The sequence below is a fragment of the Myotis myotis genome, unplaced genomic scaffold (assembly GCF_014108235.1).
Source record: "Myotis myotis isolate mMyoMyo1 unplaced genomic scaffold, mMyoMyo1.p scaffold_m19_p_5, whole genome shotgun sequence".
Lineage (NCBI taxonomy): Eukaryota > Metazoa > Chordata > Mammalia > Chiroptera > Vespertilionidae > Myotis > Myotis myotis.
The window spans coordinates 104,078,251-104,100,128 of NW_023416357.1; the positions used below are offsets into that span (position 1 = coordinate 104,078,251).

The 21,878-nt window shown below is 43.2% G+C and overlaps 2 protein-coding genes across 4 annotated transcripts in view; one reads left to right on the forward strand and one right to left on the reverse strand.

Moving 5' to 3' along the window:
* Nucleotides 1-21,826, forward strand: part of FBRS (fibrosin) — a 37,680-nt gene extending 15,854 nt beyond the window's left edge. The window contains exons 18-19 of one of the 3 annotated variants that reach the window (XM_036308793.1): nt 10,047-10,157; nt 21,717-21,826. In XM_036308793.1, the coding sequence (XP_036164686.1) occupies nt 10,047-10,155 (109 nt within the window). In that variant the 3' untranslated portion in view covers nt 10,156-10,157; nt 21,717-21,826. Of the gene's footprint in view, nt 1-10,046; nt 10,564-19,495; nt 19,792-21,716 lie in introns of those variants that run through there. The other 2 variants (XM_036308794.1, XM_036308791.1) reach the window with 2 other exon arrangements.
* Nucleotides 21,294-21,878, reverse strand: LOC118656058 (histidine triad nucleotide-binding protein 3-like). The gene has a single exon (XM_036308795.1). It carries the CDS (start codon nt 21,876-21,878, stop codon nt 21,351-21,353), a length of 528 nt encoding a protein of 175 aa, XP_036164688.1. The 3' UTR covers nt 21,294-21,350.

Sequence of the window (21,878 nt, forward strand, 5' to 3'; positions counted from 1 at the left end):
AACTCAGTAAAACATCTGCGCATGGCATTGTGTGCCCACCACCCCAAGCAAAGTCTCTTTCTGTTGCCTGGTCAAATATTTTCTAAAATGTCCTTTACTTAGGATTTGTATGTTTTTCTTAGGATTAGACAAGTTATGGGTTTGGGGAGGAGGCAAAGGTAAAGTGCCATTTTCATTACATCATATCAAGGGCACGTGCCTTCAGGACGGTTTATCACTGTTGATGTTGACCACAATCACCTGGCTGAGGCAGTGCTTGTCAGATTCTACTGCAAAATTGCTCTTTCCCCCTTCTTTCCATATTCTGTTCTTTGGAAGGCAGCCACTGCGCACAGCCTATACTACAGGAGTTGGGAAATTATGCTCCACCTCCTTGAGAGCAGAGTATCTGCATAAATTATTTGGAATTCTTCTGCATGACAAATCTGTCTCTTCTCCGTTTGTTTATTTATTCAGTCACTTATTTAAATTATGACTATTCATGGATATTTATTTTATACTTTAGGTTAAACTCCAGTACTACTTTATTACTCTCCAGTTTTCAGGTAGTTCCTGTGTCCCTTTGACATACCCCCATCATTGTGGGGTGGGTTTTTTTGTTTATTTGGTTTTTTTAGCAGAGACTAACTTTTTACTGCTTATCCTTTTACTAGAGGCCCGGTGCATGAAATTTGTGCATGGGTGTGGTCCCTAGGCCTGGCTGGCAATTGAAGCGTAAGCATCTGGTGTGGAAGGGCAGGTCCCAGCTGACCTCTGGGCCCTGGGCAGCACCTGGGCCCCTGGACCCCCGCGCGGCCCCCTCTGCCTGAGTCATCGGGCCCCTGCCTGGCTCCCTCAGCCCCTGGGAGCTGGGCAATGGCCCGGCCCCCAACCGCCGCCACTGGTCGCCATCTGCTGGCCAGTCAGCGGGGTGATCGGGCCCCGCTCGCACCTGCCTTGGCCTGGCACTGCCCGCTCACCTGCTCCACCATCTCACTGCAGTCCTGCTCTCATCAGGGCCTATCCAGGCCAGCAGCGCCTGCACTGCCACCCGCTGCCAGCACTGCATCACCGACCCCCGCCATGTTCCACACTGCCCCCTGGTGGTCAGTGCACATCATAGTGAATGGTTGAACTCCAGGTCGAACAGTCAAGGGGACAATTTGCATATTAGGCTTTTATTATATAGGATATCTCTGGGTTTTTCTCTTATGTGCTATTGTTAAAAGTTAAAAACAGCAGCTAGCCCTAACTGGTTTGGCTCAGTGGATAGAGCGCTGGCCTGGGGACTGAAAGGTCCCAGGTTCAATTCCGGTCAAGGGCATGTACTTTGGTTGTGGGCACATCCCCAGTGGGAGGTGTGCAGGAGGCAGCTGATCGATGTTTCTCTCTCATCGATGTTTCTAACTCTCTATCCCTCTCCCTTCCTCTCTGTAAAAAATCAATAAAATATATATATTTTTAAAAAACAGCAGCTAATGTAATTAACAGTAAAAGTTCCTAGTTGTCTGGTTGGTGTGGCTCAGTGGTTGAGTGTTGGCCTATGAACCAGGAGGTCACAGTTCGATTCCCAGTCAGGGCACATGCCCAGGTTGTGGACACAATCCCCAGTGTGGGGTGTGTAGGAGGCAGCTGATGAATGTTGCTTTGATTCTCTGTCATCACTGACGTTTCTGTCTCTCCCTCTCCCTTCCTCTCTGAAATCGATGAAAATATTGTTTTAAAAAAGTGCCTAGCTTGTAAAGAAAGGTAAAGTCTCCTTCTTTTCCCTGATTACTCCCCCCCTGCTGCATTGCCCCTTCCCAGAGACACCATATTGATTTCTTGTTTGTTTCTTCAGAGCAATTCCCTTTTTTTCCTTCTTTTAAACAAATGTTTACATATGATGCACACTATTCTGTGTATTGCTTTTTCATGTAACTATTTCTTGTGGGTAATAGCATTTTATTTTTTAAATATATTTTTATTGATTTCAGAGAGGAAGGGAGAGGGGGAGAGAGATAGAAACATCAATGATGAGAGAGAATCATTGATTGGCTGCCTCCTGCTTGCCTCATACTGGGGATGGAGCCTGCAGTGAATACCCACATACTTGTATGCTTGAGCAAATAAATCTGCAGGATACACTTATACACCTGGAAATGCTGAGCCAAAGAGCATACTTTTAAAATTCCGGTGCTGCTAGCCCTTGCAGTGTGGCTCAGTTAGTTCGATTTCAGATCAAGGCATATGCCAGGGTTTTGGGCTCCATCTCCGGTGGGGGGCATGCAGGAGGCAGCTGTTGATGTTGCACTCTCACATCAATGTTTCTGTCTTCTCCCTTCCTCTCTTTCTAATAAATCAATAAACGATTCTTTAAAAAAAATAAAATAAAATTTAGATGCTGCTAAATTGTCATCGGCAAACCTTTCACCATTTTCACTCTCACCAACATTGTAGGAGAGGACCTATTTCTCCACATGCTTGCTAATGCGGAGAAGTGACAAGCTTTTTGATGTTTGCCAATGCGATGGGTGAAAGATGGTTACTCATAGAAGTTTTAATTTGCACTTCTTTTATTATTATGAGTGATGCTGAACATCTTGCCTGATTTTCAAACCATTTGTGTTTTCATTTTCTGTGAATTGTCTATTCAGATCCTTTGTCCATTTGCCCTTCCCCCAGTCTTTGGATTTTTTATAACTTTTGTTTATAACTTTTGTCAATGAAAGTTATTTATTCATTTATTCCATCCACAAATATTATTGATCACCTACTCTGTACCAGACTGTTTTAACAACATGTCAGTGAACAGAAAGGACAATGGTATTTTTCTCTAGAGATTAAAATTCAGACAGAAAGTGAAGAAATAAATACACATCGATTGAAGAAAATAGGGTATGGGCTAGAAAGTTCCAGGGTGCTGTTTTTTTGTTTTGTTTTGTTTTTTAATATATTTTATTGATTTTTCACAGAGGAAGGGAGAGGGATAGAGAGTTGGAAACACTGATGAGAGAGAAACATTGATCAGCTGCCTCCTGCACACCTCCTACTGGGGTTGTGCCCGCAACCAATGTACATGCCCTTAGTCGGAATCAAACCTGGGACCTTTCAGTCCACAGGCTGACGCTCTATCCACTGAGCCAAACCAATTAGGGCCAGGGTGCTGTTTTATATAGGGGCATTAAAGAAGGCTTCTCTGATGGATGAAAGGGAGCAGAGATGGGAATGAGATGAGGAAAGGAACCATACAGTTACCTGGAAAAGGAATGTCGTAGGCAAAGGGAGAGCAGTGTGCAGTCCTTGAGGTGGGAATTCGCTGGTGAGCTGGAGGACCAGCCAGGGGGACCATGTGGCTGGCGCAGGGTGAGGGAGAGGGATGGGAGAGGAGGTCAGAGAGGTGATCAGGGACCAGATCAGACAGGGCCTTGCAGGCCTTTGAAAGGACTTTGGTTTCTACTGTGAGTGAGATGCTGGCCATTGCAGACTTTATTTATTTTGGCTGTACTTTTAAAAAATTTTTGGAGAGTTTTGGAGCAGAGGAATGACATTCCTTGATTTAGTTTTTTAAAGGACCACACATCAGCATGATCTGTGAAATGAGACATTATAGCACACATGTTGTTGGGGCATTTCCCACCTTTAGCATGTTCTAATTGGAACCTTTAGGGGCCTGGCCTGATGGAAGCAAATCTAAATGTGTGAAAATCCAGATGGATCTAATTTTCTCTAATGGACAGTCATTGCCATGGGCATGTGCTCAGTGTAGCATGAGTAATGTGGTGACTCCAAGCCTCTAGGTCCAGGGCTTTTGATTGGGGGTGATGAATAAGTCTCACCTTTTCTCCCTTTGGAAAGAATCATCTCCCCAAAGCTTATCCACCACATCCCTGGAAATGCCACCTGTTGCCAAAGTCATACAAGCCCATAAAGCGTGTGTTCAGGAATGTTCCCAGACCCTAGCCGGTTCGCTCAGTGGGTAGAGTGTTGGCCTGCACACTGAAGGGTCCTGGGTTCGATTTTGGTCGGGGGCACACGCCCAGGTTGTGGGCTCAATCCCCAGTGGGGAGCGTGCAAGAGACAGCCGATCCTTGATTCTCTCTCATCATTGATGTTTCTCTCTCTCTCTCCCTCTTCCTTCCTCTCTGAAATCAATAAAATATATTTAAAGAAAAAGAATGTTCCCAGAATTAGTGTAATAGTTGTACAATACACTTGAAAACCCTGAGTTATATTCTTTAAAAGTGTGAATTTATGGAACATTAATCATAAGTCAATAATAATAGTAACAATAGTAATGAATGTCTCCAGAAACCCTGTTTGTCATAGCACAAAACCAGGGAAACCTAAATGTCTATCCACAGGGAGCTATTAAATAAACTTGGTACAGTCACCGATGCATAAACACCATGGAGCGGTACGCCTGCATTTGCAGATGTGGAGGCAGAAAAAGCCCTGTGATGCAGTGTTCAGTTAAAAGTTAAGGTGAGAACTGTGTGTGCATAGTGTGCTACCATTTGTATTGGAGGAGCATATATACATGCACCTAGACATGTCTAGAAAGATATCTGAAATTTTCTTAACAGGAACTTCTAGGGAGTGGACATACTTTAAAAAAACAAATATTTATATGTATAATTTTTATTAAAGCATGATTTTAAATTATCATAACAAAAATTAAAAATGCCAAAATAAAAAAACTGGGGAGAGGATTGCTTTAGGCAGAAGCAGCAGCAGTGCTGGGTGAGCTGGAGGACAGGCCAGGACAGTGCTCGGAGCATGGTAGATGCCCGGGAAATGGCACCTATTAGGGTAATTGTACTGAAGATAACATTTATAGAACGAGGTGTCAGACCCGTTAGGCACCAAGAGCAGATGAAGAAGAATCAAGTCTTCTGGCCTCCTGGCCACTGCACCCCCTCCCCAGTCCCAGCTTCTGCCCTCGCTGAGGTAGAGGAGAGGCGGCCCTCCGTGATGCAAATGAATGTTGACTTTCATTAACAAAACAATGAGCCCGTTTAGAACTCTGAAAGGAGAAAAATCAGCTAACAAGTGTTTGTTGATGTACTCACACCCCACTCTACTTATCAATAAACATTTCCTATAGCCTGCTGGGACAACCCCAGTTTGGAATCCAGTCGAGGTCTCTAAAATGCTGTGTGAACAAGGGCCTCACAGTGTCTCCAGCTAAAGTGGGAATAATTGTCAGGTAAAGATGCTAACTAACCTCTTAGGGTTGGTGGTGGCTTTGATGAAATGTATATGAAGAGCTTGGCTCCTTTAGAAACAAAGCAATTTTTTCTTATCTGAGGCTATCGGTTTATTTTAGCGCAAACCTCTCCTCTCCTACTTCAAGGGAAGCGAGTGTGGACTCCCTAGGAGGTCCTGACCCCAACCTGGGGTATCACAGAGCTACTGCCAGCCTCCTGGGGAATACATGAGGCACAAGGCCTGAGGCCGTTGTACTGGGTCAGAACAGGCTAGTTAAGAGGACAGTAGAGAGAGAGTTTGAAAAAAACAACAGAAAAACAAAACAAAACTGGCCCTGGCCCAGTAGCTCAGTTGGTTAGAGTGTCGTCCCAATATGCTGATATGCCAATGTTGTGGGTTCGATCCCTGGCCAGGGCACATACAAGAATCAAGCAATGAATGCATAAGTAAATAAGTGGACAATAAGTGGACAAATTGATGTTTCTCTCTTTCTCAAGATCAATAAAATTTTTAAGAACAATCTGAAAAAACAACTATTTTTCATATACACTGTGTGTGTAGCCACCAAAGTATTGTTTCTGAGCTAGAGAACAGGAACAACTCAAGTGTCCAAAATAGGGGTTTGACAGTCACACAATGGAATACAAGGGCCTTTAAAAATATGAGGTAGATCCCAATGTTCAGATCTTCAAAATTTATTATTAATACATAAGTGGAGATAACTTATGTGCATGGATATCGGAAGACTCAGTATTGTAAAGATAACAATTCTCTCCATATTGATCTGTAAGAGCTAATGCAATGCTAATAAAACTTACCAATGGGCCCCGACCGGTTTGGCTCAGTGGATAGAGCGTCGGCCTGTGGACTGGAGGGTCCCAGGTTCGATTCCGGTCAAGGGGCATGTACCTTGGTTGCGGACACATCCCCAGTGGGGGGCTTTGCAGGAGGCAGCTGATCGATGTTTCTCTCTCATCGATGTTTCTGGCTCTCTATTCCTCTCCTTTCCTCTCTGTAAAGAATCAATAAAATATACATATAAAAAGAACACTAGAACTATAAAAAAAAAATCAAAAAACTTACCAATGGGATATTTCATGAAATTCAACAAGCCAATTAAAAAGTAACTAGGGAGAACTAAAGGGCTAAGAACAGGAAGCGCGAAGATCTGCTCTACCAGAACTGTTAAACTAGAGCAACAAAAATAAAGTGGTGTTGGTAGAAAGAGGAATTCACCAAAATCAACTCATAAATATATGGAACTTTTAAAAAATATATGTTTTTATTGATTTGATAGAGATAGAAAGCCCCCCACTGGGGATCGAGCCTGCAATCTGGGCATGTGCCCTGGCAGGGAATTGAACCGTGACCTTTTGGTTCATGGGTCAGCGCTCAACCACTGAGCCACACCGGCCGAGCATTGATAAATGACAGGTGGCATGGCAAATAGTCAAGTGGGGATTATTCAATCAATGGAGCTGGGGGAAAAATGATCATCCATATGGGGAAAAAATGAAATCAGATCATTGCTTCACATTATACACACAAATCAACTTCAGATATATAAGGACTTAATTATCAAAAGCAAAACTTTAAAACTTTTAGGAGAAAATATAAGGGTATTTCTTCCTGAACTCTGGGTAATAAAGAATCTCTTGCCCTAGCTGGTTTGGCTCAGTGGATAGAGTGTCGGCCTGCAGACTGAAGGGTCCCGGGTTCAATTCTGGTCAAGGGCACATGCCCGGGTTGCAGGCTTAATCCCCAGTAGGGGGCATACAGGAAGCAGCCAATCAATTATTCTCTCTCATCATTGATGTTTCTATCTCTCTCTCCCTTTCCCTTCCTCTCTGAAATCAATAAAAATATATTTAAAAAATGAATCTCTTAACACAAAAGGTTAATTATAAAAGAAAATTCTAATAAATGAAACTATATTAAAATTAAATTGTAAGCTACAAATTTGAAGATATGTGCAAGCACCTGTAACCATTTAAGGACCTATATTGCGATCATCTAAAGACCTACAAATCAACAAAGGACAATAAACCAGTAAAAAATGGGCAAAAGACTTGAACATGCATTTCAAAGAAGAGGAAACGTGGCCAAAAAGCTCATGAAGAAATACTCAGCGTCATTAGTAACCAAGGAAATACAAATCAAGATCACAATACGATTCCAGTTTATGCAAAGCCTAATGCAAAAATTAAGAAGTAGAAAAAAAAAAATTAAGAAGTAGAATATCGCCAAGCGTTGGAGAAGAACAAATGTCTTCTGCACACTGATGATGGAAAAGAATATATCCATACGGCCACTCTGTTTTTATTATTTTATTTTATTGTCAATCCTCACCCGAGGATGTTTTTCTATTGATTTTTAGGACAGACGGAGAGAAACATCGATGTGAGAGAAACACATCGACTGGTTGCCTCCTGCATGCGCCCCGACCAGGGCCCGGGCCGGGGAGGAGTCTGCAACCAATCGAACCTGAGACCCTTTGATCCTCAGGCTGATGCTCTATCCACTGAGCCAAACCGGTTTTGGCCATACAGCATTTTGGAAAACAATATATCATTTTCCTGTAAAGTTTTACTGATGTTAAAATCCAACAGTTCGGCTGTTGGGCAGATACCAGGAGCAAATTTTTTTAAAAAATATATATTTTATTGATTTTTTACAGAGAGTCAGAAACATCGATGAGAGAGAAACATCGATCGGCTGCCTCCTGCACACCCCCCACTGGGGATGTGCCCGCAACCAAGGTACATGCCCTTGACCGGAATCGAACCTGGGACCCTGGAGTCCGCAGGCCGATGCTCTATCCACTGAGCCAAACCAGTCAGGGCAAATATTTTTTAATATTTATTAATTTTAGAGGGAGAAGGAGGGGAGAGAGAGAAACATCGATGTGGTGTTCCACTTATGTATGCATTCATTGGTTGCTCCTTGTATGTGTCCTGACCTGGGATCAAACCTGCAACCTTGGCGTATGGGGATGATGCTCTAACCAACTGAGCTGCCAGTCGGGGCTTCGGGAGCAAGGCTCACACAAATGCTCTAGGAGACACGGACATGAGTATTCTTAACAGCAGCCAACAAACGGCAAAACTAAAACAACCAAAAAAGCGCGTGGAGAAAACACACAAAACCAAACAGAAAGAACCCGGAATGCCCTTCAACCGGAGACTGGGTAGATACACTGCGGTACCCTGACAAAATGAACTATTGCACAAGGGTGGAACGTGAATGGACCACAGTCATACTTAACAGCATGGGTGGATTTGGTTAATATAATATCAAGTGTAAAAAAGAAAGCAAGAACCCAAGGACTACCTGCATCATAATACCCCTTTTCTCAAATTCAGAAAGCACTGAAACTAGACAATAGGTTGCTTAATCATCTTATAGAGACTAAGCTCGAAAAACTAAAGGCAAGAAAATAATAAACACGAAGTTGAAGATAGTGTTTCCTGGTCTGGGGAGGGAGGAAACAGCTTAAATGGATAGAAGATGTGAATTATTGTCAACAGTATTGTAATATTAATAAGTAAGTATGTAAATAAATAAAAGCATAAAAGAACAAGTAAATAAATAAAAGGGGACCATGAACAGAGAATAGCAATATGTCACAGATTAAGGATTTTTTTAACTTTTTTTTAAAAAAATATATTTTATTGATTTTTTTACAGAGAGGAAGGGAGAGAGAGAGAGAGTTAGAAACATCAATGAGAGAGAAACATCGATCAGCTGCCTCCTGCACACCCGCTACTGGGGATGAACCCGCAACCAAGGTACATGCCCTTGACCGGAATCGAACCTGGGACCCTTCAGTCCGAAGGCCGACGCTCTATCCACTGAGCCAAACAGGCCAGGGCCAGATTAAGGATTTTAATTAATCCAGTTCTTTATACTGAAGATCCTATCTGAAAAAAAAGAAGAGAGAGCACATGCCATATGCTACTGTTGGTGTAAAAGACAGTAGTGGAGGCCTCCTGGCGGTGTTGCTCAGTGGTTAGAGCGTCGTCCCATACACCAGTGGTTCTCAACCTTCCTCATGCCGCGGCCCTTTAATACAGTTCCTCGTGTTGTGGTGACCCCCAATTTCATTGTTACAAATTGAACATAATTAAAGCACAGTAATTAATCACAAAAACAATATGTAATTATGGAAGTGTTTTCCGATGGTCTTAGGCGACCCCTGTGAAAGGGTCGTTCGACCCCCCAAAGGGGTTGCGACCCACAGGTTGAGAACCGCTGCCATACACTGAAAGGAAGGCGACGGGTTTGATTCCCGTCAGGCATATATTCAGGTTGTGCATTCAATCCCCAGGCGGGGCTCGGGGGCAATTAACTGATGTCTCTCTCTCTCTGCCTCTCTCTTTCTTTCTCTCTCTCAAATCAATAAAAACAACATATCATCGGGGGAGGATTAAACAAAATAAAGGGAAACATTAGTGGAGGAAATACCCTTTATCCACACATACAAAATTCTCTGTATATCAAACAGCTTCTCACTGGGGGCTGGATAGGGTGGGACATCGTGAACAGGGAGACACTGTTTTTCCTGTATACCTTTGTGCACTGTTTGAAATTTTTATCTTATTTGGCTTGACCTCACGCATAGATAGAATATCTTTTCAATATGAGTTTGTGTCAAGATAAAATAAAACTTTAATTCAGTACCGTTGATTTTTGCAGCAGGTATTTTAAGAACTTGCTAATTAGTGATATTGACGAAGGAGTGGCAGACAGGCCTCTTCAGACCTTGCAGATGGCACTAAAATGGCTGCAGCCCCTTTGGAGGGCAATTTTTAGTAGCATCTTCTATGAAATCTTAACTGCACACCTTCTTTGACCCAACAATTCTCTTCCACTTCCAGAATTTACCTCATAGATTTACTTGCACAAATGGTGTTCGTCACAGCATGGTACGAAGTTAGCTACGCATCACGGCAGAGCCACACAATCGACTACTCGGCAGCTATTTAAAAGTAAGACACAAATCTATATGTATTGACCTGGAACGATGATACACATATATTAAATGTAAAAAGGCAAGCTGTAGAACAATATATAGATACCATCGGTAGGCATGAAAGACACATGATCAACTGTTAACACTGGTCACTTCTGCGAGTAGAATTGAGAAGGCAAAGTGAAGGACAGACTTTCTGGTTTACACTTTACAATATTGGGTTTCATTTTTTACGAAGAGAAAACAGAGTGCCGCTATAATTAAAAGTCTATTTTAGAAGTTCAAACACAATGTCACAGGTCAATTATATGCCAATAAATCTGGGGGTAAAGTTCAAAAATTAAAAAAGCAATGTATGCTCACTGCAAAAAAACATGTTTCAAAAAAGCATAGAAGATGGCCCTGGCCGGGTAGCTCAGTTGATGGCATGATGGCAGTATTGTCCTGATACGCCAAGGTTGCAGGTTCAATCCCCGGTCAGGGAACATACAAGAAACAACCAATGTGTGCATATAGAACTGGAACAACAAATCAATGTCTGTCTCTCTCTCTCTCTCTCTCTCTCTCTCTCTCTCTCTCTCTCTCTCTCTCCCCTCTCTGAAGTTCAATAAATAAAAATTTAAAAATATATAGAAAAAAAATTAAAAAGATCACAGTTTTGTCTTCTCATCCTCAACAAGATGATCACATTTGACAGTTCGGGGTATATTCTTTTAATCTCTTTGTCTGCTTTTTAGCTTGCTTATTTAGATATACTTATTGTTTTAAATGGAATAGCATTACACGTTGTTAGTTTTTTTCATATATCATGTCAATAATATATATCTAGCCCAGCCGGTGTGGCTCAGTGGCTGAGCATTGAATTATGAACCAGGAGGTCGTGGTTTGATTCCCGGTCAGGGACATGCCTGGGTTTGGGGCTCGATCCCCAGTGGGGGGCATGCAGGAGGCAGCCAATTAATGATTCTCTCTCATCATTAATGTTTCTCTCTCTTTCTCCCCCTGTTCCTTCATCATGAAATCAATAAAAAATTAATCATATATATGTATATATAGATAGATAGATAGATATCATCATTTGTTTCCAAAACCAGAAAGAACTGTACTTTTTTCTGATTATACAAGTGTGATTCACAAAGAAAATACTGTATTTCTATAGCTGTTGCTGAATAAGAAATGCAACTTTTAGAACAATATGCACAGTATCATCTCATGTTTGTTAAAAACAACAACACAATGCCCTAGCTGGTTTGGCTCGGTGGATAGAGCATCGACCTGTGGACTGAAAGGTCCCAGGTTCAATTCCGGTCAAGGGCACATGCCCAGGTTTGTGGGCTCATTCCCCAGTAGGGGGCCTGCAGGAGACAGCCAATCAATGGTTCTCTCTCATCATTGATGTTTCTATCTCTCTCTCCCTCTCCCTTCCTCTCTGAAATCAATAAAAATATAATTTAAAAAATAAAAAAACAACACAAGAAAAAGTGTGTGTGTGTGTGTGTGTGTGTGTGTGTGTGTATAAAGGTCTATGAGGATAGTCATCAGCTTCCATTCAGAGTAGTTTACATGTGGGAGACTGGATTGAGATGCTTTGGATTTTAGTATGTTTCTTTTATAATAATGATACATGCATGTGATTAAAAAATTTAATTCAGACAAGCATACAAAAAGTTAGAATTATCCCCAAATCTTACCACTCAGAGACAGCTCCAAGTTAACACAGTGGTGAACACTATTTAAAAAAAATAAATTTTATTGATTTAAAAAATATTTTTATTGATTTCATGGAGAAAGGGAGAGGGAGAGATGGAAACATCAATGATGAGAGAGAATCATTGATCGGCTGCCTCTTGCACTGGGGATCAAGCCTGAAACACATGCATGTGCTCTGACCAGGAATGAAACCATGACCTCCTGGTTCATAGGTCGATGTTCAACCACAAGCCACACCAGCCAGGCTATTTTATTGATATTTTATTTTATTTTATTTTTTAAAGAGAGAGGAGGGGAGATAGAGTGAGAGACAGAGAAACAGCAATTGGTTGCCTCCTGCACATGCCCCAACTGGGGATCAAACCTGCAACCTAGGTATGTGCCCTGGCCTGGAGTTGAATCTGCCACCTTTCAGTGCATGGAACAACACTCCAACCGAGCCCCCCAGCCAGGGCCTGGTAAACACTCATTCATATTTCTCTCTGCCTATCCAAACATATTCATCCTCTCGACTTATAATTGGAATCATAACTGCTGTGTACCCTGCCGTTTTCAATATATTCCATGTTGGTACATTATTTTAATATTGCACAATATGCCATTATACAACTATACAAGTTTTTCTTAATATATATTTTATTGATTTTTTACAGAGAGGAAGGGAGAGGGATAGAGAATTAGAAACATCGATGAGAGAGAAACATCGATCAGCTGCCTCCTGCACACTCCTTACTGGGTATGTGCCTGCAACTAAGGTACATGCCCTTAACCGGAATCGAACCTGGGACTCTCGAGTCCGCAGGTCGAGGCTCTATCCATTGAGCCAAACCGGTTAGGGCGACTATACAAGTATTTAATCAAGCAACCCCTTGGTCTTGATCAGTTTTTTTAGAACATATTTTTTTTGTTATTTTAAATCTATATTTGTATTGATTTCAGAGAGGAAGGTAGAGGGAGAGATAGATAGAAACATCAATGATGAGTGAGAACCATTGATTGGCTGCCTCCTGCACGCCCCCCACTGGGAATGGAGCCCACAGCCTGGGCATGTGCCCTTGACCAGAACTGAACCTGAGACCCTACAGTCCTCAGGCCAACGCTCTATCCGCTGAGCCAAACCAGCTGGGGCACTCTTGCTCAATTTAAAAAAAAAATACTTTAAAATTGGGAAAATAACATCAAAATGTATAAAAATATATGTACTTTAAAAAAGTAATTATAAAGCAAAGATTTGTGTTACCTTTAATCTAGAAACATTTTAAATTATTTTAAAGTTTAAAATGTAAGAAAAGTATAATAAACGCCTCTGTACTCATTCTACTAGAATTAACAAATACACAGTCTGGGAATCGCATTATACATTCTGGGCGTTGAGGGAGCGGGGTTGCCTCCTTTCTTTTTAACTAACGAGACAACAAAATCAGATGCATCTTATTCTCATCACCTTTTTATTTTTATTTTGTTTTAATATAGAACTGGTTTTCAGAGAGAGAGATAGAAACATCGATGACAGAGGAACATCGATCTGCTGCCTCTTGCACGCCCCCTACTGGGGATTGAGTCTGCAATCTGGGCGAGTGCCCTGACCTCTTGGTTCCTGAGCCACCCCGCCCGGCTCATCACCTTCTGTTAGGGTGCAGTGCTTTATATGGACTCCTTTGTGAGTTACTTAATGGACCAAGCCCAACATTGACCTCAGCCTAATAGTCACCCTTTGAGGTGTCAATGGTCTTAGCATGGGCCAGTGGAACGCTTTGGGATGGTAATTATGTCTTTTTTATTTAATTATTTATTTATTTGAGAGAAGAGATGTGAGGGGGGAGGGTCACTTATACACCTCCCTGTTTTAGAATGCTCTTCGCCCAAAGCATTCACATCTCTGTTCCAATGTCACACCAGAGAGGCCTTAGAGACCACCTTGTCTAAAAGAGCACCACCCTGCCCTAGCTGGTTCTGCTCAGTGGATAGAGCGTCAGCCTGTGGACTGAAGGGTCCCGGGTTTGAATCCGGTCAAGGGCACATGCCTGGTTTGTGGGCTTGATCCCCAGTAGGGGGTGTGCAGGAGGCAGCCAATCAATGATTCTCTCATCATTGATGTTTCTATCTTTCTCTCCCTATCCCCTCCTCTCTGAAGTAAAAAAAGATATATAGTTTTTAAACAAAGTTCCCCTTAAACTTTAGAGAATAAGTGACAGAAGTAAAAATTTAAAAAAAGGAATAACACCACCCTGCTCTGGCCAGTGTAGTTAAATGGTTAGAGCTCAGGGTCGAGGGTTCAATTCCCAGTCAAAGGCACATACCTGGGCTGCAGATTCCATTCCCAGCCCCCGGGGGGACATGTGCGAAAGGCAACCAATCAAGATGTCTCTCTCACCAATCTCTCTCTCTCTCTCTCTCTCTCTCTCTCTCTCTCTCTCTCTCTCTCTCCTTCCTTCTATCCCTCCCTTCCACTCTCTCTCTAAAAACAAAAAGGAAAAAATATCCTCAGGTGAGCATTAAAAAATAAAATAAAATAAAACAGCACCACCTGTGCCCCTCATTCCCTCTCCCCAGCCCCATTTTGTTTTTTTCATAATACGTTACTCATCATTCTCCTACGTCTATACCTTTACTTGCTGTTATGTTTTTTTCTTTGTTTTCCTCTACCAGGAATGGAAGCTTAAAAAAACCCGGAAGTTTGTTAGTTTGTTTTACTTGTTTGCTTTTCCAATATATTCTCTCCCTGGTATCAAGAATGATGCCTGGCGCTTCGTAGACTTGGATTTGATAGACTGTCCTGCACAGCAGTTAAGGGCACACACATGAGTCAGCTTCTGGGTTCAAGTCCCTGCTTGGCTGCTTTCTCATTGCGTCAACCATCTCTTTACTGCCTTTAAAATGGGATTGCTAGCCTATTTAATAGGGTTATTTTGAGAATTAAGTGAATTAATTCATGTAAAAACATAGCTTGGTACTTAGTGTTTGTCCCTATTATAATTTTTTTTTAAAAAATGTTTTTATTGACTTTTTTTAGAGAAAGAGGAGGGGAGAGGGAGAGAGAGAGAGAAACATCAATGATGAGAAAGAATCTTTGATCAGCTGCCTCCTGCACGCCCCCTACAAGGATGGAGCCTGCATGTGCCCAGGCCGGGAATTGAACTGCGAGCTCCTGGTCCATAGGAGCCACACCGGCCGGGCCCTATTATAATTGTTGAGTGAATTGAACACATGAGTAATTGCTATCATGAATGCCTGCAGACATCCACCCACCTATGGATGGTTATTTAGTATGTGCCAACACTGCCCCACACAATGGGCGCAGACACGTGCACAGAGGCCAACAAGACAGGTGTGACTCCTCCCAGGAGCCTTCAGGAACTCCAGCAATTTGTTCCTAGTGTTAAAGTGCTGAGAGGCAAAAACAAACACAAAAACAAAAACACAACAACAAGCACAGAATGTGACAGGAGCTATCATGTAGTCTGAGGGCCAGGGAAGGATCCTCAACACGGTGATGTCACCCTGTGACTGGGTGGAAAGGAAAGGGGCAACCATGTCTGAGAAAGCCCAGTGGGGATGAAGAGCTATGCAGCGGTTCTCAACCTGTGGGTCGCGACCCCTGAAAATACATCCTGCATATCAGATATTTACATGACGATTCATAACGGTAGCAACATCACAGTGATGAAGTAGCCACGAAAATAATTTTATGGTCGGGGGTCACCACAGCATGAGGAACTGTATTGAAGGGTCGCGGCATTAGGAAGGTTGAGAACCGCTGCAGGAGACACCAGTGGAAAGACCCGGTGTCTGAGTGTAAAGGGCTGGAGAGATGGGGCTGGAGAACTCGGCAGGCGCCCATGGCGCAGGGAGCGACTCCATCAGTCAGCCTGACAGTCAGAAAGGATTTTCCTGGCTGCTGTGTGGAGAAACCTTGTCCCTGCTCACCTGCCATCTCATCAAAGACCACCTTGTCTAACATGGCACCTTCCCTGGCCCTCGCCTCTGCCCCTCTGCACCCCTGGTGAGAGGCCTGGGCCCTCCTCCGTGCCTCACATGTTGCACTTCCTCACGCTCGCTCTCTGCTGACCCCCATGGGAATGGAGCCCTGTTGTCACGTGCGTCTGGGTTGGGTTGAAACGCCAAACGCAGTCCTCTTTTCCGGATCCCTCAGAGCTGTAATCACCCTCAAGGGGGTACCTGTCGTATTAACTATCCCTGCTTCCCCCCGCCTCTGTGTGATCTTCCTTACATTCTCCTTGATTCCAAATGTATAAAAGAAACTGCAAAACTGTGCGTTCGCCGAAGCATTTGAGATCTTGCTTCTCAGCAATGTCACCAGTTAGGCTCCAATAAACTCATAAAGATTCTCTACAAGTTTGGACATTTCTTGTGTCGACAGAATGCACAATGAGATCATGACAAATTATTGGGATTAATGTCTTTTCTTTCTGAAATCTCCTTAGGCAAATTACCAGAAAGGCTTACGTGCAAATGCTCTCTGGTTGCAACCTGGCTTCCCCACCTCATCTAGGCTGTTCTGTAACCCCCAGATACGCCTAGCAATGAAGGGTCCCAATAAGGGAGGTGTCCTGTAGCTTAAGCTTCATTAGCTTCAGGATATCCGCGTCTGCCCTTGGCAACATGTTGGCTGAGAGAAGGCGACTCAGGGAAGAATGCTGAGGAAGCCCTACAGCTGACGGAGGGGCCCAGGAGAAGAGGCCTGGAAGGGAGCCTGGGAAAGACTGGCTTCGGAGAAAGCGAGAAGTAGGCTGTTCAGAGGCTGCTCATCACTAGCCATCAATTGCCAAGTTCAGCTAGTTCTTCCTCTGCAGTCTCTCCCTCAGTCTCCACTGCCACCTCCTGTCCAGCAGCCCCCATTACAACTGGGTAGTTGCAGCAGCCCCCTTACAACTGTCCTGCCTCCTTGCTCACTGCTCTCCTTGCAGCCTCCCCGTGCATCCTGTAGATCATTCGTTGGAAAGTGGGGCCTGGACCATGCTGATCCTGCTCAGAAACTTTCAGTAGCTCCCTGTCATGTCCAAACGAGTGCTCCACTGCCTAGCCTGGCGTACTGGGCCTTTGGACACTTGCCTCCAAGCGACCTACCTCCATCGCCTCCTTCACAAAGGAGACGAACTGATCTATGCGAGGCTGTGTCATCTGGCCGAAGTGTCTGCCCTCATGCAGACATTTTTCAAGGCCAGGCTCAAACGACGCCGACTCAAGAAAGCCCTCCCTGATCTGACCTCCACCTTGACGCCTTCTCCCACGGCATCAGAACCCTCCGCCATTCTTTTTACCAACCTTACAGGCCAGCCCCCAAAGAGACTACATTCTTGAGGGCAGAGACTATGTCATCTTCCCCCTCTGTTTCCCCCACTTCACCCAGCACAGGGCCTGACACTCAGTAGGCAGACAAAATGCTGGTCAGGGGAGTGTCCCCGCTACCAGTGGTGCAGGAATAATAGGTCACAAATCAACTGGCTCCAGGGCCCACCAGCTACGACAGATGTGTGAAATAGCCAAGTGCAATACACCTTTGCACTTGGGTGGTTCCTTAGAGCTTTCAAAGCAATTTTACATCAGCAACTCTGTCACCATCTTAAAGGAAATGGTGCTCAGAAAAGTGAAGTGAATTGCTGATCGTCACATAGCAAGAAAACAGCAAGGTTCCGCTCATTCTGACTCTGGTCTGGCCTGCCTTCTGAGGGTGCTGGGAGGACAGTCTAAAAAGATGAGCATCACTCACTTTTTTATTTTTATTTATTTATTTATTTTTAAATATATTTTATTGATTTTTTTACAGAGAGGAAGGGAGAGAGATAGTCAGAAACATCAATGAGAGAGAAACATCGATCAGCCGCCTCCTGCACACGCCCCACTGGGGATGTGCCCGCAACCCAGGCACATGCCCCTGACCGGAATCGAACCTGGGACCCTTCAGTCCGCAGGCTGACGCTCTATCCACTGAGCCACACCGGCCAGGGCCTCACTCACTTTTTTAAAAATTAAGATTTACCCTGGCTGGGTGGCTCAATTGTTTGGAGCATGGAGCAATAGTCTCCCCCATGAGAGCGGTACATTCGTTACAACTGATGAACCTACATTCACATCGCAATCACCCACAGCCCAGAGTTTCCATTAGAGTCCACTCTTGGTGGTGTACATTCTATGGGTTTGGACAAATGTATAAGGACATTTTAGTATCATACAAAGTATTTTCTGCCCTAAAAATACCCTGTGCTTCGCCTATTCATCCCACCTCCCTGGCAACCACTGATCTTTTTATTTTCTCCATACTTTTGCCTCTTTCAGAACGTCATGTAGTTTGGCTTATACTGACATAGCCTTTTCAGATTGGCTTCTTTCACTTAGTAATAGGCATTTACGGTTCCTCCATGTCTTTTCAAGGCTTTACAGATGTTTTTTAGCGCTCAATAATATTCTGTTGTCTAGATGTACCTCAGCTTATTTTTTCCAGTTTTGTTGAGAAATAATTGACACACATCACTGTATAAGTTTAAGGCTACAGCATGATGGTTTGATTTACATATATTGTGAACTGATTACAATCGGTTCAGCTACCATCCATCATTTCATATAGATACAATAAAAAGAAAACATTTTTCTCCTCGTGAAGAGAACTCATAGGATTTACTCTCCTAGCAACTTTCCTATATACCATACAGCAGTGCTAACTATAGTTATCATGTTGTATATCGCATCCCTAGTCCTTATTAACCTTATAATTGGGAGTTTGTGACTTTTGATCACCTTCCTCCAATTCCCCCTTCCCCACCCTTCACTCTGGAAATCACCAGTCCTCTCTATATCTAGGATTTTTAAAAATATATTTTATTGATTTTTTACAGAGAGGAAGGGAGAGGGATAGAGAGTTAAAAACATTGATCAGCCCTAACCGGTTTGGCTCAGTGGATAGAGCGTCGGCCTACGGACTGAATGGTCCCAGGTTCGATTCCAGTCAAGGGCATGTACCTTGGTTGCGGGCATATTCCCAGTTGGGGGTGTGTAGGAGGCAGCTGATCAATGTTTCTCTCTCATCGATGTTTCTAACTCTCTATCCCTCTCCCTTCCTCTCTGTAAAAAATCAATAAAATATATTTTTTTAAAAAAACAAAACATCGATCAGCTGCCTCCTGCACACTCCCCACTGGGCATGTGCCCGCAACCAAGGCACATGCCCCTGGCCGGAATCGAACCTGAGACCCCTGAGTCCGCAGGCCAACGCTCCATCCACTGAGCCAAACCGGTTAGGACTGTCTATGATTATTTATTTATTTATTTATTTATTTATTATATATTTTTATTGATTTCAGAGAGAGGAAGGTGGAGGGAGAGAGATAGAAACATCAATGATGAGAGAAAATCATTGATCGGCTGCCTCCTGAACACCCCTGCACCGGGGATTGAGCCTGAAACCCAGGCATGTGCCCTGACCAGGAATTGAACTGTGACCTCCTGGTTCATACGTCAAAGCTCAACCACTAAGCCACACCAGCCGGGAAAAATATACTTTAAAACCATAAGCTGAGCTGGAAATTTTTCCTCAAAAATTTGTTATGTTTAATGTCTTGATGTTTGCTAAATGGCCACAGAAGGCACTTGCCCAATCACCATATTAACAAGGTTTCTCTCTTGCAGGACAACACTGTTTTGTGATGAGCTGGGACTCTCTGTGACAGGATTTTCCTCCTTGACCACATCATATCTCACTCTTGTGTGTGTACTCTTACGTTTCACAAGGCAAAACGTGTAGGCAAAAGCTTTCCCACACACATTACAGGTATAGGATCTCTCTCCTGGGTGAATTCTTTGATGTTTAATGAGACCTGAATTCTGGGAACAGGATTTTCCACACTTGCTGCACACAAAAGGTGTCTTCCATGTGTGAACTATCTGACGTGCTATAAGGTATGTCTTCTGGACTAAGCCTTTTCCATATCCGTTGCATATGTAAGGTTTCTCGACTGTGAATCTGCCAGTGCACAATGAGACTGCCCCTGGATGAAGCCTTTCCCACTGTCAATGCGTATAAAGGGTTTTTACTCCTGTGTGTGCTTTCTGATGGATATTGAACCATGATTTCTTGAAAGAGGCTTTATCGCATTCAGAGCATTCATAAGATTTCTCTCTTGTGTGTGTTCTCTGGTGTTCAGCGAACGTGAACTTTTTGGAGAAGGCTTTCCCACATGCAGCTTTTGGTTGCTCTATAGTACATTCTAGTGCTTTTTATTTTATTTTTATTGATTTCAGAGAGGAAGGGAGAGGGAGAGAGAGAGAGAGAAACATCAATGATGAGAGAGCAGCATTGATCAGCTGCTGCCTGCACGCCTCCTACTGGGGATCAAGCCTGCACCCAGCATGTGCCCTGACTGGGAATCTAACCCTGACCTCCTGGTTAATAGGTCAATGTTCAATCACTGAGCCACACCTATTGGGCTAAAAAATATTTTTAATTTTTCAGTTGCAGTTGACAGATAATATTAGTTAGATGTACAATATAGTGATTTGACACTTATATAACTTATGAAGTGATCACCCCAATAAATCTAGTATCCACCTGACACAAGTATTACAATATTATTGACTATATTCCCCATGCTATACTTTATATCCCATGGCTATTTTTATAACTACTAATTTGTACTTCTTTTTTTTTTTTATTGATTTTTTTACAGAGAGGAAGGGAGAGAGATAGAGAGCTAGAAACATCGATGAGAGAGAAACATCGATCAGCTGCCTCCCGCACATCCCCCACTGGGGATGTGCCCGCAACCCAGGTACATGCCCTTGACCGGAATCGAACCTGGGACCCTTGAGTCCGCAGGCCGACGCTCTATCCACTGAGCCAAACCGGTTTCGGCTAATTTGTACTTCTTAATCCCTTTACCTTTTTCTTTTTTTCTATACCTGTTTATTCTTCATAATAAATCACTATTATAACTGACAATAATGAGAAATGAAAATACTTGAACTTTTAAAAAATACAGAGCCCTTCTTGATTAACAGAATTTGTTTTAATGAAATTTTATCTATAGAATCTTATACCTTAGATAAGTAACCATTAAAACAAAGAAGTCAAGCCGTAACCAGTTTGGCTCAGTGGATAGAGCGTCGGCCTGCGGACTCAAGAGTCCCAGGCTCGATTCTGGTCAAGGGCATGTACCTTGGTTTTGGGCACATACCCAGTGGGAAGTGTGCAGGAGGCAACTGATTGATGTTTCTCTCTCATCGATGTTTCTAATTCTCTATCCCTCTCCCTTCCTCTCTGTAAAAAACCAATAAAATATATTAAAAAAACAAAACAAAGAAGTCAATGCCAGAGTATTCATATAACTATATTACAGATCTCAGGAAACACATTCAGAGAAGACTTAAGGCTACCCAGTAACAGCCTCGTATAAAACCCAACAAACCTTACCATTGTAATTTGATTTAAGAGGGACCAACATATTCGTTTCTGTTGAGCCGAGAATAAGAAAATCTTCCACTGCTGTCATTTTCGTCTTCTTAGTGTTTTAATCAAATAGTCAGCTGTGATGAACCAATCGGAATTCGGTCTATAAACCAATTTTGATAAGAAGCCAAACTCACTGACTGGCGCTATGACATGAAGGTGCAAGTGGGAAATGGTGCAGAATGGTGGCACATGGAAACCCATTCTCACATTTTTGAAGTCAGTGAAATTATTCCTTTCAAGAATGGTTTTTCCGGCGGTAACCATGCTCTCAACAAGCTCTATTTGCTCTTTCCTTAGCTCTGCGCAGTTCTCGATGTGCCGCTTTGGCACCACAAGGTAATGATGAGTTGCTGCTGGTTGGATATCTTTAAAGCAAACCAGGTCTTCATTCTCACAATACAGGAGTTCGGTGCCCGGCTCCTGCTGGCTCACAATCCGGCAGAACACGCACTGGCTGTTGGAGTCCGCTGACTTCGCGGCGACCTCGGCGGTTGCCAGTGAAGACCCCGTAGGCGCTGCGGTGGCCCCTGTCTCACCGCTGGAGCCACTTGGCGCGTCGTCCAT

What these genes read in the sequence shown, in the direction of transcription:
- LOC118656058 (XM_036308795.1), bottom strand. Translation starts at nt 21,878, where the DNA reads ATGGACGACGCGCCAAGTGGCTCCAGCGGTGAGACAGGGGCCACCGCA.